The sequence below is a fragment of the Gossypium raimondii genome, chromosome 13 (assembly GCF_025698545.1).
Source record: "Gossypium raimondii isolate GPD5lz chromosome 13, ASM2569854v1, whole genome shotgun sequence".
Lineage (NCBI taxonomy): Eukaryota > Viridiplantae > Streptophyta > Magnoliopsida > Malvales > Malvaceae > Gossypium > Gossypium raimondii.
Genome location: NC_068577.1, coordinates 38,637,119 through 38,655,716, shown reverse-complemented (window position 1 = coordinate 38,655,716; position 18,598 = coordinate 38,637,119). Strand labels below are relative to the sequence as shown.

Genomic DNA, 18,598 nt, shown 5'->3' with positions numbered 1-18,598 from the left:
TTTAGATAAGTAAGGACAACTTGAAGAAGCTTGGTGCAATTGTGTTTCCATAAATAAAGAAACAAATAACCGAAAAAAGTATGGAAAAAATATCTTAAGATTATGTTTTGCCTTAGAATACTTGATATGGATGAAACCTTAATAATTCAATTGGATCGCACTAGTTGGATTGACTTGGGCTGCAAAAGTCTATATATATTGAAGACTAATATTTGTTTGTGGGGTGGGTTTAGCGAAAAATCAATCTCTTTATTTTGAGGAGAATTAGTAAGAGATTTTTCTGATGTATTTAAATTATTCTATCAATGTGTAACTAAGCTTTCATTAGAGAAAGTTTTATAAGGAGAATAATCGTTTTAGAGTATAGAAATGAAGTTGCTATTTGGAGACAAAATGAAATTTAAATCACGATATTTGTATATTAAGATATAATTATCTCTCCCGATAAAACCTAAAAGCACAAAAAAAGTTTTGAATGAAATTTTAGAGCCCATCTTTATTTTACCTTCTGCCATCAGTTAGGCTGTGTTCTTCATTGCGGCTGAGATGAACTTTTAGCTAGAAAAGTACTTTTCTTTGAAAAGCAATGAAGAACATCCTTCATTTGATAGCAAATTCTCAGCTTCTGAGAAGTACTTTTGAGCAGATGAAAAGTAGATTTTTTTAGCTTTTCAGCCAAAAAGTACTTTTGAGCTGGTTACTTTTACCTTTTTAGCCACACGACGCCCAGTACCTGCTGCTACGCTGCTCTCTGCTCTCTGCTCTCTGCTGGTTCCCTCTGCTGCTACGCTGGTTCTTTGCCCTCATCTTGTTTTGGATTGAACACAAAGAAAGGGTATGTTACCTTGAACATTGCTTCTCTGATTTTGTAATTATGTCTATTTTCCTTTGTCAATTTCAGTTGGTTTTCTTTTGTTCGTTTTATTCTGATGCTATATAGTTGATTTATTTTACCTGTTTGCTTCAATATTGCTCTCTGATTTATTAAGATCCAAGCCCTTTATGATCTTTAAGCTATAATTCATGTTTTATCTCTTATATTTATGGTCAGAGCCTCAGAAATACTCTTTGGTCATTGAATGTTTGTTTAAAGCTAGTGCACCTGTGTAAACTTTCTATATATTATTTTTATATTAATAGATGTTGCATCTGCTGTGCCATGGCTTGAAGCTGCTGTTACCAAATTTACTAAATGCAAACTTAAAACTGAAATTATTATGAAGAATGAACTATTTGTTTGAAAGCATTATTTATCATCATAACAATGTTCCTTTAGGATTCTCGTACTGAACTTGACAATGCCCAATGTTAAAATTGATCTAGGTTTGATGCAAAAATTGCTGCTGCCGTAGCAGATGAGATAAACTTGCCATTTGTCACAGCAGAAAATAAGTTTGAAGCTTTGGTGAATCTCTTAGCTCTCTCTGATCAAGCTTTTATTTATTTATTTTTCCATTTTGTTTTAGGTTGAAGGAATTGATTATTTTTCCATTTTAAGTTGTCAAGCAAAATAGTTACACATTCATGAATATTTATTTCTCTTTAATCAAGCTGCACATGATGCCTTTGTTGAAACTAGCGGAGCCCTAAACACTGTTGCTACGTCCCTGATGAAGGTTGCAAATGACATACACTTACTGGGAAGGTTTGTCTGCAATTTGGATAACCCTCTTTTGTGTGTGTGTGTGAGTGTGGTTGGCATTATTCTGATGGTTTCGGCATTTTTCTTATTCAGTGGTCCCCGATGTGGCCTTGGTGAGCTCATTCTTCCTGAAAACGAGCCAGGCAGCAGTATAATGCCTGTAAGATTCTCATCTCAATTTCCATGGATTCATTTATCAGCAAAGTCCTTTTTTTTACTTCTATTCTATTTTCCCTTTGACTATTGTTCTTCCCATATAATCTTGTTAGTTTGACTGAAGTTATCTGTTTCAGGGGAAGGTAAACCCTACCCAGTGTGAGGCTATTACTATGGTCTGTGCCCAGGTAAATATATGTTACTGTTAAATTTTCACTTTCTTTTATCAGTCTATAACAAGACGGAAAGTTTCTTGCAGGTAATGGGTAACCATGTTGCTATCACAGTGGGCGGATCCAATGGCCACTCTGAATTGAATGTGTTCAAGCCAATGATTGCTAATGCACTCCTGCATGTATGTGTTTTCTATTACAAAGTTATTGAAAAGCTGCATTCATTTAATTTCAACACTTACAAAATTGAATGTGTAAATTTTCTGCACTAATCATTTGAAAGGCCAATTCTCTTTATTTCATATGACTTCACTAAAATTATAAGTATGAATTATGTGAGTTTTTGCAATGAAAAATATTCTTAGAATTTGCAATTTGAAAATTGTATGCTTGATTTCAACGCTTCAAAATCTGAATCTGTAAATTTTCTGCACTACTCATTTGAAAGGCCAAATCTCTTTATTTCCTAAGACTATAAAAATTATAGATAAGAATTATGCGAGTTTTGCAATGAAGATATTTTAGATTTTGAGATTTGACAATCATATGCTTGACTTGACTTGATTTCTCCACTTGTGTTCATTTTCATTCATTGATGATCATTGTCCTTTGCTATCAGTCATTAAGATTGCTGGGTGACGCATCTGCTTCATTTGAGAAGAACTGCGTGAGGGGAATTCAAGCCAATAGGGAAAGAATTTCTAAATTACTACATGAGGTCAGTTGATGCCACATCCTGAATGTTTTAAGTTTATTTTGTCAAGCTAATGATCGTATGTTGTCTTGTGACATTTTGAATGGTCTTGCAGTCTCTAATGCATGTCACATCTTTGAACCCGGTAAGTTCTCTTCCCTGCTTCTATCTAGGATCAGTTGTTCCTTAATGAGTCTTTTGCATTTTGAACACGTCTCTAATGATCTCTTTGCTTTCAGAAAATTGGTTACGACAATGCTGCAGCAGTTGCCAAGAAAGCACACAAGGAGGGGTCCACTTTGAAGGTGAGATTTGTTTCTTCTCTTTATGGTTCACTTCTTGAGTATCTTTGATGCAATCATGGATAGCAATGACTTTGTTTTGTTGTGCTTACTGACATCTTAATATGGAAATTCGACCTCACTTAAGTTGTTCTCATATGGAACTGTTTCAATGTTTGTCCTAATCCTTTCCTTTGATGGCTGAAATACTGAATATAACCTACACTTGTTTCTGCGCTTATCTTCTGCAGGAAGCAGCATTGAGCCTTGGTGTGCTCACAAGCGAAGAATTTGACACTCTTGTGGTCCCTGAGAAAACGATTGGCCCATCTGACTGAATTTTTATTTTTTTGCTAGAGGAGACTTAAGCAGCAATTGCTTAGATTTTAATTAATTTTAAGACCATTTTTCTCAGTCGGATTATGGAAAACAATATTATTGAGGTTTCCCATTTGCTTGGAATTGTTCATGCAGTTTATGTAGTGAAAAAAAAGAATAGTCATGGATTGACTAATGAGGGGAAAACCTATTGAAGTAAAGTTGAAGGCAAAATAAAAGAGATGGCATCAAGTTTTGGTACATACTAATGCTCTTGAATCCTTTTTTATGTATGTTAAAGGTGTTGCCTTTCATTTAAGTTCTTCCTGTAACAGTACTGCAAAATGTGTAGATTTGCTCTTTAACACCAAAAAGGAGAAGAAAGAAAAAAGCTTTCATTTGGAGAGATGCAAAATGATGACGTTCAGTGATGAAGCTAGTAAGTTCGATTTTTGGAAGAATTTTTCTACTATTGCCACCGTAGTCATTATAATATGAGGTTTATGTTTTCTATGTTATGTTAATATCTAATATGAGTTATATATTCAAATACATTTTAAAATAAAATAATACAAATGTGTTAAAAGCATTAATTAAAAATAAAAAATAATTTTTATAATAATACAATTGTGTCAATATTTAATTACAAATATTTAATTATAGTTTATATATTCTAATTAAATTTAATAAATAATTAATATTAATTACTTAGAAATATTTAAAATTAATTTTATATATTAAAATATTAACAATAAGTTATAATAAATTATTTTTTTATATTTTTGCTAAAATATCATAATATTAACTACTTTGAACATTATTTAATTACATATTTGTTACTTTATAATATCATGTCTAAAATTGACATTTTATTCTTTAAAAGCACTTTTTGACAGCAATACCAAACACTCAAAATTCTCAAAAGTACTTTTCCACAGCACTTTCAAAAGCAATGAAGAACTGACCCTTAATTATATTGCTACTTATCATTAGATCTGTCAAAACAAAAATCAACCATCTTTCACACTGGGAAAATGTAAAATATATAAAATGAAAATCGTCTTGACATACGGTGATTTAAGGTTTCCAAAATAAAGAAATTTTTATGATGCGACTTATCCTCGAAAGACAAATGATGTGTTTGATGTTTAAAAATTGACGATGATTTAGCATGGAACTCAAGAAACATGTTCCTTTTGAATTGTTTCAATAAATAATTTTAAATTCATAACATTTTGATAAATAATTTTTTCATTAAAATATAGTCATCACCATCAACCTTAATTACCAATTTGGCGATTTAATGAAATACTTGGTCGTAGGAAATATAAAGAAAGGGGAAGAGAGAAAAGTAGGAAAGTAAAATTAAAAGAAATATACAAATTACACTCAATATCATTAAATTATTAGTAAATTTACGTTTTAGTTATTTAATTTCAAAAGGTTATAAAATGGTTATTGAACTATTCGAAAGTTTTCATTTAAGTTATTGAGTTGTTAAAATCATCGTTGTATGACATTTCTGTTCCTACCACCTGCACCAATCAGAAGTTCTCATTCCCCTTCTCTTCTACAGTTCAATGTTTTTTTACGAAATAATCTTAAACGTCGCGAATGTACAAACCAAAATCTAAATAATTATTTACTTTGATTTTCAACACTAACTATTAGATTGACTTAGATCTAATATATGCTATTCTACTCGTCCGTGGGTATTAGTCCACCGTACCAACTGCCGGATCATCACTTAGAGCTCACTAGTCAGACTTTAAAAAAAACCTTAACAACCCAATGACTTAAACAAAAATTTTCAAATAGTTCAATGATCACTTTGTAACTTTTAAATTTGAGTGACCAAAACGTAAACATACTAATAATTTAGTGACCTTAAGTGTAATTTATCCAAAAAATTAACAAAAAAGAATCAAATTTTCAAGAGAAAAGTATAAGGATTACCTATATAATCTGAATTTTTTTGTTTGAAATGATATATGAACTTGTCATTATTAACGATAATTAATGGTTTAGTGATCATATCATAATTTTTAAAGTTCATAACTAAAATTTAATTTAAATCATATATAAATGACTAAACTTGTAAAACTTTATCATTTTCTTCTTTTGCTTTTTGTTACATAAATACTAAATAATTTTGGTTAACTATAAAATAGTCATCCAACTATTAACATATTTCTATTTTAATCACTCAAATTTAAAATTTTCTGTTTTAGCCATTAACATTATTAAAATTTAATATTTTGATCACTCATCTATTAAATAAATTACTAACGGTGGCCCTTTTTATTGACAAAATAACAAATTTAACCCTCCTATGTTTACAGATTCTATTAGTTTAATCTGAATCTACAAAATTTAACAAATTTAACCCTCAACTTAACACATTTTGTCAATTTAATCTTTATTCTTAAAATTAAAAATTAAAGAAATTAAAAAAACATTTAAATTTTCATTTTTGATTAAAAAGATATATATATTTTTTATATTCAAAGCCTTTTTAATCATATTGTCTACAGTTGTAATTGCCATATCTGTATAAATTTTACAAACATATTTTAACGCCAATTATGCATATAATTGAATTGAAGTTTATTTACATTGCATATTCGTTTGGCCCATTGAATGTTTTCTTACACCTTATCATTAAGCTAACCATGCCCCTAACTTAAAATTCTTTTTTGCTTCAAACATGACTTCAGAGAAAATATACACCCAAATACTATATAAAACTTTTAAAAAATCAAAAGAAAAAATGAATTGAGCATAACCAATAATATTTATTTGATTTAGATTGGTTTGGTTATCCATGATAATGGAGTTCAATTAAAAAAGAAAAGAAAAACAACCTACTCCTTCGGTTCAAAAAGGAAACGCAGGATTTTTATGTAGGCAAGTGACAAAGATGAGGAAACATCACCATTATATGATATCCATCCAATGTTATGTCAAAATTCTCTACATTTAAGAACAGGGTCTCCAAATAAATATCTAACACTCTATCTCTCAAGCACTTCACCACCTCAAGATTGGTTCAAGCTAAAAGTATGTATGTCCTGGAAAATACAAATCCAACAACTAAACAGATCAAATGCTGTAGTTTCAAGTTGCTAAATGCTCCCAAGTTTAGAATTATTTGTATGTAAAATCCATAATTCAACAGCAGTTGCAAAATTACAAACCAAAAGATCTTCTAATGGACAAACTGCCATTAAGATAACATTAAAACAAATGTGAAAAAGAAAAGGAGATCAAAAGTTCCACAGAGAAATGAGGCAGAAGGAATGAAATCAGTGCTAAACATAAACAAAAACAAAAATACATGTGCGTAAGAGAAAACGTCTGTTCTGGCCAAAAGCTGCAAGCAAACAGAAACGAACTGTAAAAGAATGAGAAGAAAATTTTACCTTTGTTTGGCCGTATTCAGCAATTTCGATCAAATGCAGCTCCAAACCAGTTCTTCAAAGGCTAGTTTTTCTTTAGGTGCCCCTCCAACACTCATGTCCAATAACATATTTAGATATGGATACGAGGACTAGACCCTCCAAATATATTAAAAATTTAGAAAGATTAAACATTCCCACCTCTAGCACTTACTACCATCTGACAGTCACACCATAGCCTAAGTAACATAGTTTTAAGTTGTTCTTGTAATACCAAAAAGTTCTGCTCAGAAATAGCTTCTTTCTTGTCGAAAATTGTCATTGTGTTGATCATAAAGACCTAAATTCTTAATATAATACCATAAATGAATATCTGGTATAAGTACTATGTGCTGAATATAAAACATCAGAAGTATCTAAAAGAGATTCTGAGTAAAGTTTGAAGTGACCTTAATGTATGAGAATGTATCTGGCGATTTCCTGACTTATTTCCCAAGATGGTTAACCGGAAGAAAGAAAACAGAAAGACAATAGGGAGGAATATAAAACTAATAATAATCTGCGATCAAATGAACTACAAACCATGTCATTTAGAAAAGGGGGAAAAGAAAATATCAAGATCAAGATGGACACAACCGCTTCCAATGCAAGCAAACAATTGAATCGTTCTCAGTTGAAGTCTTTCAATCTTTTTTTGAGCATGTCCATTGATTTCTTCCGTGAACTTGTTTTTGTATTTCTGGTTGAAAGGCTCCCAAAGATCCCATCTGCTGGGTCCTTGAATTTTTCGACAATGCTAGCCACTTTCTTACGATCCAAAGCATTGTAGGACTTCTCCCGAATTACAAGATCTGCGAAATTCTCCGGCTGGCTGCTGGACAATAGGTTTATCAACTGCCGGGCTTCTATCAAGCTACTTCGAAAACTACCTTCCTTGTATACCTCACTTAGGCCTGTGCTGTGAAACCTCTCATCAGCAAAACTCTCTAACTTCTGTAGATCCTGGTTGATAACCATGACTGCATTGGCATTAAACCTCTTCACACTATCACTGAGAAATGCAGCCACAATAGAGTTGGAAATATGCTCAAGAGCCCCACAACCAACCGTGTATAAAGCATCCAATGGCAGAATTTGCAGTGCTGTTGAGAAAACAGTGTCAAGGCAAAAGACCACCTCATTCATATACTCACTATTATTTTCGGATATCTCTTCGGCCGTCCAGTTTATATTTTCTGTAAGCGCCAAGAACTCATCTAACTTACTATTTACCAAATTCACGACAGCCAGATAAGCTGCATGTCTCGAAGTTTTAAAGACCGCCTTGGCAGTCAAACTGGCCTGAGGCCTCTCAACTGATCGAACTGGAATCCCACAAAGATGTGCAGCATGTTGAAGGAAAAAGTCACAAGATCTTTCAAGAAATGGTATATTTTCAGCAATCTGCATGGCTTGAGATACAGCAATGCCGTCACTCTGAACCGTAGTCACTACAACTTCATTAAGCACATCAATCAAGAGCTTGTCCAAATACTTTCTTGCTGCATCATAAAAATTAGAATTCACTCCAAAAGACAAGTAATCAACTGAGCTTTTGATGAATGATCGAACAATGCGGCAGCAATCAGGCACCATAGAAGAGAATGGTGCAATATATGGAAAAGCTGGCATTACATCTGAAGTCTGAAGATGAAATGCCAAAACATTATTTTCATAGTCAGAATCCTTCTTCATTACCATCTTGTTATAGGAATCATTAGATAGAGCATTGCTAATTTGCTGACGGCACTCTTCAAAAAGAAGCTCATGGTATTTGTCTCGGCTATTGTCCAAGACCTCAAGAATTGAACTCACTTCATACCCATACTGCCTAAGTGTAACCCCAAGAAGAGCGATATAATCCTTCACCAAGAGAAGATGCGTTGCAGAATCCATATGAGAAAATTGTTCTTCCAAGACCGACACCACTTTTGCAACAGTTGTCTCCCACATTGTCTCAACTTGATCGGCAGACAACAAGCCCCCAGAAGTCCTCAAGACCCTGTCTTCCACAATAAAGTAGCCTGCAATTTGAGCTAGGTAGGTTTGATATGATTCAACAAATGGTTGTGAGGAAGAGATTTGCAAGTCTGAATTGAGTTGTAATAGACGATTTTTGTAGTAATATCGACGAAATTGCTCTTGGATTCCAAGACAGGAATGGATGTGAGATGCTCGATAAAGAGGTGTAAGATCAAACTTCAAAACAGAATCTTCATCAACTTCTTCAACATCTAATGAATATACCACATCTCCTAAGCCAGAAACGTTCAGCTCCTCGGCTTTTCTCTGCCGTTCAAGCATCTCTTCATCTCTCTGGCGTACCGATGCAGCATGACCAATTGCAGTCTGCCCAATATCCTTGGCAGAACTCCTAATGTGAAGTAGCCACTCGTTAAAGTCTGCAGTCACTTTCTTTTCGATATGAGCTTTTATTATAGGAATATTCTTCCCTATCATTATTTTGATTGCATTTACAGGGATATTCTGCAAGTAGTTTGTGTCAATCAAATCTACAGTTTTCAATGCCAAGAAAAACTGGCCTTCTGAAAGGTGAGTATTGCATTTGACACATAGCTCCAAGACTTCAATACAAATCTTGGACATGTTAATAGCTTCAGACACATTTTTCTTAATCGAAAAAGACTCAAGGAGCTCTTCAAGTTTCACCAAAAGAGCACTCCCAACCTCCTGCAACTTAAAATTATCACTGGAAAGATCGCTTTTAAGTCCTTCGGCATCAACCAAGACGCCACGAAGTTCATCAACGGCAAGAATGAATTCCTCGTAGTGAGTCTTGCAGAGCTCCTCAATTTCGGCTTCTTTCTTTTTCAAAATATGCTTCAGCTGGTGAACAAGAGCCTCAGGCCGCCCCATTTCGAAGGCATGTCGAACAAGAGGACCCAAATCATCCCCATTCCCGATCAAGGTTGCGAGTACCGAGTCTTCCCCTGTATCCCCATTCTCCATAGCACCTCTCTTCTTGGGTTTGGAATCCATTGTTCAATAAACAAATCAAACAAAACACTGCAAACAAAAAGTATTCAAAAAATAAAAAAGAAAACATAAACTCAATCAAGAGGACAGCATAGAGTAGAGACTAAGTTGTAAAATTTCTTCTATGAAGCACTCAGCTTTTATGACCCAAAATTAATCAGAAGTTTTTAAGGAACATAAGCAAAAACAGCAAAGAATAAATACCCTAATAATGAAAAGAAGAAGCATTAATAGTACCTGAAGAAGAAGGCAGAAGAGTGTTGGATCTGAGTTTGGTGGGTTGAAAGGTAAAGCTGGGGGTTTCACTTTTCTTGTAAATTTCTTCACATTATAATAGAAACTCAGAAAATGAAAATCAAGTCATCGTTGTTGTTGTTGTCGTCGTCGTTGTCGCTTTTTTTTCGTTCTTTTCTCTGTTGTCGGAATAAAATTGGAAATATAAATTCCTTTTCTATATGCTTAACAAGAATATTACAAGGAAATAAATTGGCAATAAAATAAGAAAAATATAATCAATAAATGTAAAAAGTTTATATAAGATGTCAATGATCCTTTGGTTTAGCAGTAAAGTTAAAATATTTAATATTCTTTAATTAAAATATCCTATATTTTTATATTTATTTTAGGTTTAGATGGTATTTTTATATTTTTAATAATATTTATTTATAATTATAATTTAATATATATAAATACGAATTTGGAAAGACTTAAATTAACATTTAAAATATTTAAAATTTAGTTTAGAATTATTATTTATAACTCTATTTAAAAATAAGTTGTGATAATTTTTTCACTTTAAAATAGAGTCATAACTTGAATAAAAGTTTAAGTATATAAATTATAATAAGTCAAAATAAACAATGGTTAAGGTTAAAATATTATTTTTAAAAATTCTACAATATTTTTATTTTTATAAGTAAAATTTTTATTTTCATATTTTTATCATAATAAAATGAAGTTATAGTTTGAATAGAAGTCTAAGTATATAAATAGAAAAATGATTTTATCTTTTAATTATAACTTAATTAATGTTAGAGTTATATATCAATTAAAATTTAAGTTTAAATCTATAAATAGCATACATTAGTAGTATCTAAGAAAAATTCATTAGTAAAAAGAATGAAATTTGTTAGAATTAATAAGTTAAAAGTATCCCAAAAAGAAATATTCAAGAGCACTAGAGAGATATGTAAGATCATTTTAATTGATGTGACATAATAGAATATTGTAGGGGATAAACCCGATTAAACAACGAACAAAGTGAAAAAAATAAGAATCGAAAATATCGAACACGCAAATTTTATGTGGAAAAACTCCTCAAAAGAGGATAAAAATCACGGGTAAAAAGATATTTTACTATAATAAATTAGAGTACAAAATATGCAGAGAATTAAAAGAAAACCTAAAGCCTCACAAGAAAAAACCCTTCGAAATAAAGAACAAAATTCTCTCAATCTAAATATTTTTGTTGTGTAAAATCTAGAGTAACTAAGGCCTATTTATAGGTTGAAATGCGTAGCATATATGACTACAATAGCTCTAGATTAATTAGAGTTTAAGTGGGAAACTAAAAACAGAGTTTAACTAGGAGAAGAAAAGCCAAAATAAATTTTGGTCAAAATAAGAGGCATTCTCCCACAAATCTCCACCTTGACTTATATTTGGATCCGCTCCCTTGCTGAGCCCTGTTATGGGTTTAACTGATTCTTCGTCGGTTACTTACCAAGTCCAAACAATGTCAAACTTTGAAACTAGAAGGCTCTTTGTCAACATGCCAGTCGGATTGTGTTATGTGCCAATTTTAAGATTCTGAATATCCCCTTGAATGATCACCTTTTGAATAAAATGATAACAAATGTCTATGTGCTTCATTCTCTCATGATGCATTTGATCTTTAGTTAGATGTATGGCACTTTAACTATCACAATATACGGCAGCTGCCCCCTTTTTCACTTACCAGTTCATTGAATAGGCCTCTTAACCAAATTGTTTCTTTTACTGCTTATGTAATTGTCATGTATTCTACTTTAGGAGTCGACAAAGTCATTGAAGCTTGAAGTGTCGCTTTCCAATTGATAGCACAATTCTCAAAAGCAAATAGGAACTTGTGAGAGACCTTATTCGATCTAAGTCTCAACATATCTGACTAGACACTTTTCAGTTCTTCCAAACTCTAAGCACATGTTAGAAGTACCCTGTAAATATTTGAAAATCCACTTAATTTCATACCAGTGTAACTTACCAAGATTTGTCATGTATCGGCAAACAACACTAACAACATGTGAAATAACAGGACGAATGTATACCATTGTAACACCCCTTACCCGTATTCAATACCGGAATAGGGTACGAGGCATTACCAAAACACATGCACTTGTAAATGTATTTAACCGAGTTATAAAATTTCATCTAAATTAAAACTTTCAAAATAATTAACATGCTCCTATAACTTTTCACAGTATATCCTCAAAATGTTATAATCATAATAATTAGGGCTTACGAGACCCGATACATACTCATGCAATTCAATGCTTCATTTCCATTTCCTTCAATTCGCAATTTCTCATGCTCACGATTTAGATCATATCACTAGCAATTTCCATTTAATTCACGTACAATTCAATGACATCAAGTTCAACACTAATACGTATTTACCATTTAACTCAATGTTTATTGATTATACCATTCAATAACACATTTATGAAATTCTCAAATTTGCAATGAAAATATCACTTTAGCTTGAATAACAACATCGTCCTGATATAAATACACTACCACTTATCCATTTACTTTAATTCTTTTGGGCTCATTTGTCACTTACCATCCTTAATCAAATTAGGGAATGGTTACGGAAAATTGAGTACTTCACTTTCACTTTGCCATAGTATAACTATGGTCTTACGTATGATCACTTATCACTTGTCCCTGATCAGATAAGTGTAGCTAGGCTACCACTTATCACTTTGTCACTTGGTCAGATAAGTGTAGCTAAGGCTACCACTTATCACTTTCTCACTTGATCAGATAAGTGTAGCTAAGGCTAACACTTATCACTTTGTCACTTGATCAGATAAGTATAGCACTTATCACTTTTTCACTTGATCAGATAAGTATAGCACTTATCACTTTTTCACTTGATCAGATAAGTGTAGCTAAAGCTACCACTTATCACTTTCTCTCTTGATCGATAAGTGTAGCACTTATCACTTTTCACTTGATCGGATAAGTGTAGCTAAAGCTACCACTTATCACTTTATCTCTTGATCGAAGTACTCAAATCCGCTGCCCGCTTAATTTGATCATTTATTCGATTTTTCACATTTTTATTTTATTCTCATTTCAAAATAAATACATTTCATCATACATTGTATAATTCGTGAAATTAACATTTAATCATTAAATTTCAGCCATATGAACTTATTATTTCATTATCTTTCCACACTTGTTTCTATGCACATCACAGGATATAAGCATATCATTCAACCATAGTTGCAAGCTAGTGTATTTAAACATAACTCTTTTGGAACTAACCACACGATAAACCATTTCAATGCATAACTTATAAATTTAACGTGGCATAATCTAGCCACTACTTGGTCAAGTCTAAGCATATACACCAAATATGTTAGCCAAATACACGTATAGCATAAGCATTATAAGCATGGATGAGCACAACATTTATTCATGTATCAGGCTTACCAACATGTGTTAATTCATAAACCATTCATGACATTATTTCATGCCAAATCATATACCGAATATACCTTACACACATACTATGAAACTTTTATTTTCACACATGAGCTTAAACCATGACCAATAATGCACAAATATAAGCATCATTTCTATTTCATCGTTTATCAATTAAAATCAAGCATATGACCAATTATACACAAATCATTCATATATTTCCCAATTTTCCTCATCCTCCTCTCCATTCCACATCCTTAATGTGTATAACACACTTAAACAACATTAGCTATAATTTCACTACTCACTCACATGTATATTCAAAACTATTTATCCGAGTTAGAATCACTAAATTATTTTTATCCAGAGCTACAAAGCTCCAAATTAAGATCCGTTAATTTTCCCTGAAACTAGACTCACATATCTTCATACCATAAAATTTTTAGAATTTTTGGTTTAGCCAAATAATACAGTTTATTCTTTAAAGTTTCCCCTGTTCCGCTGTCTGACAGTTCCGACCACTCTTCACTAAAAATTAATTATCTCATTGTACAGAGTTCGGATGATGTTTTTGTTTGTTTCTTATAAAAATAGACTCATTAAGGATTCTATCCATATAAATTATAACTCATAATAATTTTTTTACAATTTTTAATGATTTTCCAAAGTCAGAACAGGGGAACCCGAATTCATTCTGACCTTGTCTCACAAAATCTATTATATCTCATGATTTACAATTTCATTGCTCACACCATTTCTTTTATAAGAAACTAGACTCAATAAGCTTTAGTTTCATATTTTATTCATCCTCTAATTCAATCTCTAAAATTTTTTGTGATTTTTCAAAGTTACACTACTGCTGCTGTCCAAAACTGCTTTTGTGCAAAATGTTGATTTCCATTTTGCCCCAAATTTCACAGTTTATACAATTCGGTCCTTTCTCAATTAACCCCTCAATTAATCTAATTTTCTCAATTAATACTTTACCTAAACATTATAAGTTGTTACACAACTATTGAAATTCAGAATTTCCACATATAACTCTATCTTCAAACTCTTTTACTATTAGGTCCCAAACATTCACTTTCTATTCAATTCTTTCAATAAAATCAGCATATGAACAATTTAAAGCTCTAATTTCATGCTAAATCATCATATAAAAAATCCAGCACATATTCATATTAACTTTCAAATTCTTTCATAAAATCAAAAACTAATGAATTTAACAAGTGGGCCTAGTTGTAAAAGTCATAAAAGTACAAAAATTTCAAGAAATAGTCAAGAATTGAACTTACTTGTAATAAAAATATGAAGAACCAGCTTGAAGAAGCCCTTCCATGGTGTTTTTAGCTGATGATAATTCATAAAAATGAAGAGAAATCTAGATAATTCCACTTTGGTCCTAACTTTATTAAGCAAATTTTGCAATATTCCAATTTTGCCCTTAATTCTTCTTACTTTCTTGCTGATTTCGTGCCTTTGCCGTCCAGCCCAAATAGACCTTGGGTCTATTTGCCTTTTAAGCCCTCTTCCTTTTATCATTTAAGCTATTTAATCATTTCCCAAAATTTTGCATTTGTTACAATTTAGTCCTTTTTGTTCAATTAATTATCGGAACTTTAAAATTTCTTAACGAAACTTTAATACTAACTTTTTAACACTCCATAAATATTTATAAAAATATTTATGGCTCGGTTTAAAATCCCTGAGGTCTTGATACCTCATTTCGATTCTAATTATTTTAATATTTATTTCTAGTGCACTATTCACTATTTCAAAAATTTTCCTAACTTCACATTTAACTTATACTTACTAAATTAATAATATTTTCTACCCATTTGTCGAATTTAGTGATCTCGAATCATCATTCCGACACCTCTGAAAATTCAGGCCATTACATTTTTTTTCGTCGGATTTGTGGTCCCGAAACCACTGTTCCGATAGGCCTAAAATCGGGCTATTACAACCATTTCCTACATCAAGCTTCCAACTACTCTTGAATAAGCTACTTTTGACATGCACCTTTCATCTTCTTCATTCTATGGGGAACCTGAAATTGAGAGTTTAAAGTGTGCAGCTAAAGAGTACTTACGATTTTGCATCTTGCATCTCAAATCGCTCAAGAATCTTCTTGATGTACCTTTGTTGCGATAAAAACAATTTCCCTAAATGTTTATCTCTCAAAATTTCTATCCCAAAATTTTCTTTGTTGCACCTAAATCTTTCATCTCAAACTTAGAGTTAAGCATGGTTTTAAGACGATCAATTTCAGATGAATTATTAGCCGCAATTAACATATCATCAAACATAAAGCAACAAATATATAAAAGAATCATCATCAAGACATTGTAGATAAACACAATTGTCATACTAACTTCGAAAAAAACCAATACTCAACGTGAAGGAGTCACACTTTTTATACCACTGCAGAGGAGATTGATTCAAATCGTACAAAAACATTTGTAAGAGACAAACATGATCTTGTTTACCTTCAAATTTTAAGCCTTCCAGTTGTTGCATGTAGATGTCCTCCTTAGGTCACCATGAAGGAAAGTAGTTTTTACATCTAACTGTTCTAACTCAAGATTATTTGATGCAACAAGGGCCAAAAGCGCCCGAATAGACATATGTTTCACAAAGGAAGAGAAAACATCATGAAAATCAACTCCCTCCACTTGATTGTAGCCCTTTCCAACTAGTCTTACCTTGTATATAGTGTCATTAGGACACGAACCTTCGTTCTTTTTAAACACTCATTGGCAACTAACGATTCTTTTACTAATTGGTGGTTTAACTAGCCTCCAATTCTCATTCTTTTGAAGTGAATTCATCTCTTCTTCCATTGAAACGAGTCATTTTCTACAATCAGAGGCTTGAACTGCCTCATAATAACACGAAGCATTAGTTGAATCAATGCTATCAGCAACAATTAAAGTATAAGCCACTAGGTTTCCTTCACAATATTTCTATGGTGGTCGTATTTCTTACATTTTCCTGTCACGAGCAAACTTATAATTAGTTAACTGAGATGGTGAGGGTACCTGAGGGTCGGATGGAACCCCAAACAGATTTAAAACGGCTTCAAACTTGTAAGAATCAAAATTTTTTCGTGCCATCGCAATGTTGTAAGACTCTTCATCGAAACGAGACTTCTGTTCATCGTGTCGTTATAATATTAGGCATTTGCTCGTCGTGACGTCGCCCCCTATTTTGACTTTTGACTCCACCTTGCTTAAGATACTCTGATTTGTTATGTCTTTAAAAGTAAAAATCTCTTCTTTTGATCGCAACATGGCAGATTTGAATTTTAATATTTTAATATTTTTTCTATGTCTGTGATATTTGAATTTGATTGTGTGAAAATTTCGTAAATTTATTTGGCCATTTTTGTGTTTAATTAGATAAAAGTACTAAATTTCATAAAATGTAAAAGTTGATACTTAAACTGTAAAGCACCTATTTGGTAATGGCTTTTTAACTTGAAGTCCTTAAAGGGCAATAAACCCATTTAAAATATAATGGACGGCAAGATGGCTAAAAAGCCATGTATTATATGTTTTAAATATTACTTTACAAAGGTTAAAATAGTAAAAGAATAATAATGTATATTATATCATAAAAATTATAAAATAAAGTCATTTTCTTCACCTTTTTCCACCGAAAACAAGAGAAAGAAACTTTGTTCTTCAAGCTTTAGCATTCGGCATCTTAGGGATTTCAATTCAAGGTTAGTTTGATTTTAGTTTTTGATAATTTTTACCTTTTTGTGATCGTTGCTTTGAATACTTCAAAACCCATGTATTAGTTTTGTGAATTGATGATGATTTTGTGTTTTGCCATTGATGAGTGCTTGAGCTTTTTGATAGTTGTTGATAAAAAATGAAAGATATGTTAAAGATTAATATGTTTTGTATTGGATTTTTTGGTGATTTTGAGTAATTAGGGCTAAATTACAAAAAAATAAATTTTTGAAGGACTAAAAATGAAATGTATGGACTTATATGGGTACTAGGAAGATTCGGCCCTTAGGGAGTGTGGCCAAATTTTGTGTATTTTGTGTTTTGTACAATAAGAACTAAATTGTGAAAATGTGAAATATTAGGGGTAAAAATGTAATTTGCCCATTTATGTGTTCTTAGACTAAATTGAATGAAAATATGTTTAAATGAGATTTATTTGAATATGTTTAGATCAAAAAAACCAAGAAATCGAATTTAGATCAGGGGAAATCGAAAATAGTTGAGTAGCCGATCTATTAGGCGACGACATCCGAGGTAAGTTATTAAGCACATATATAATTGTATCGTTTTAAAATCAGCTTTGTATCTGAGTAATTATGCTAAATTGAATGGTATATATATACATGTAGTGATAAAATTATTGAAACAAGATGTACTGAGTTGTTAACTTTTGAAACTAAGTGTGCGAATTTAATTGTGAAGCACTAAGTGTGCAAGTTTAATTGTAAAGCACTAAGTGTGGGAGTTTAATTGTAAAGCACTAAGTGTGCGAGTTTAATGGTAAAGCACTAAGTGTGTGAGTTTGATTATTGAGCACTAAGTGTGCGAACTTATTAAATATTTTCGAATAACTATTAGTATTGAGTAATTGTCTTATTGAGAAATCATGATTATTAAAATGAGTAAATACTTGGAATTCTTGAGTAATAACCATTATGGTTGTATATTAAGGTTAAGCTTTGTAGGAATTAAACCTATGTGGTGATTATATTTGGAATCATATATATATATATATGATTCTTTATAATACATGATGAGGAAATGCATAATGTATTTGGTCTTGTGGTTAAATTTGAAGAAATGTTTAAGGTCGTGTAATTATATTGATTTTAGTTAAATCATAGTAATAAGTGAATAATTATTTTATGATATGGTAGGCTAAAGGTAAGATGATTTAGTAGTATGAATTGGTTGAATATTATTTGAGATATCGGTTTAAATAGTAGAGTATATTTGCTTATAACTTACTAAGCTAAATTAGCTTACAATGTGTTGGATAATTGTTTTGATGTATAGATTTTGGTGATCGCTACGTGTTCGGGGATCGTCAGCTAAGCTCGTCACACTATCGATATTTTCTTTTGGTATTTTGCTAAATCGTTCTCAAATATATGGCATGTATAGTATAGTTAAAATATTGATTTTGGAACCAATGTGTATATATATATCTAAAAGCCATGCTAAAATGGC

General features: G+C 31.7%; 2 protein-coding genes across 5 annotated transcripts; one reads left to right on the top strand and one right to left on the bottom strand.

The window, feature by feature from the left end:
• Positions 1–253: 253 nt before the first annotated feature.
• LOC105781570 (fumarate hydratase 1, mitochondrial) lies at positions 254–3,816 on the top strand. 4 transcript variants are annotated; one of them, XR_008192678.1, is made up of 11 exons: positions 254–835; positions 1,324–1,405; positions 1,580–1,645; positions 1,736–1,802; positions 1,936–1,986; positions 2,058–2,153; positions 2,591–2,689; positions 2,781–2,810; positions 2,905–2,970; positions 3,198–3,522; positions 3,617–3,816. XR_008192678.1 is itself a non-coding variant. In XM_052626246.1 (10 exons), exons 3-10 carry the CDS (start codon positions 1,611–1,613, stop codon positions 3,282–3,284), a joined length of 531 nt encoding a protein of 176 aa, XP_052482206.1. In that variant the 5' UTR covers positions 255–835; positions 1,324–1,405; positions 1,552–1,610; the 3' UTR covers positions 3,285–3,527. The 4 variants fall into 4 exon arrangements, 1 of the variants encoding a protein (XP_052482206.1); XR_008192676.1 differs by having other exon boundaries at positions 255–835; positions 1,552–1,645; XR_008192677.1 differs by having other exon boundaries at positions 255–835; positions 1,552–1,645; positions 3,600–3,816.
• Positions 3,817–7,095: 3,279 nt separating this feature from the next.
• Positions 7,096–10,146, bottom strand: LOC105782914 (exocyst complex component SEC15A). Its single transcript, XM_012608008.2, has 2 exons — positions 9,936–10,146; positions 7,096–9,728 (listed from the first exon to the last, which is right to left on the bottom strand). The coding sequence occupies exon 2, from the start codon at positions 9,699–9,701 to the stop codon at positions 7,332–7,334; it is 2,370 nt and encodes a 789-aa protein (XP_012463462.1). The 5' UTR covers positions 9,702–9,728; positions 9,936–10,146; the 3' UTR covers positions 7,096–7,331.
• Between the last annotated feature and the right edge of the window lie 8,452 nt (positions 10,147–18,598).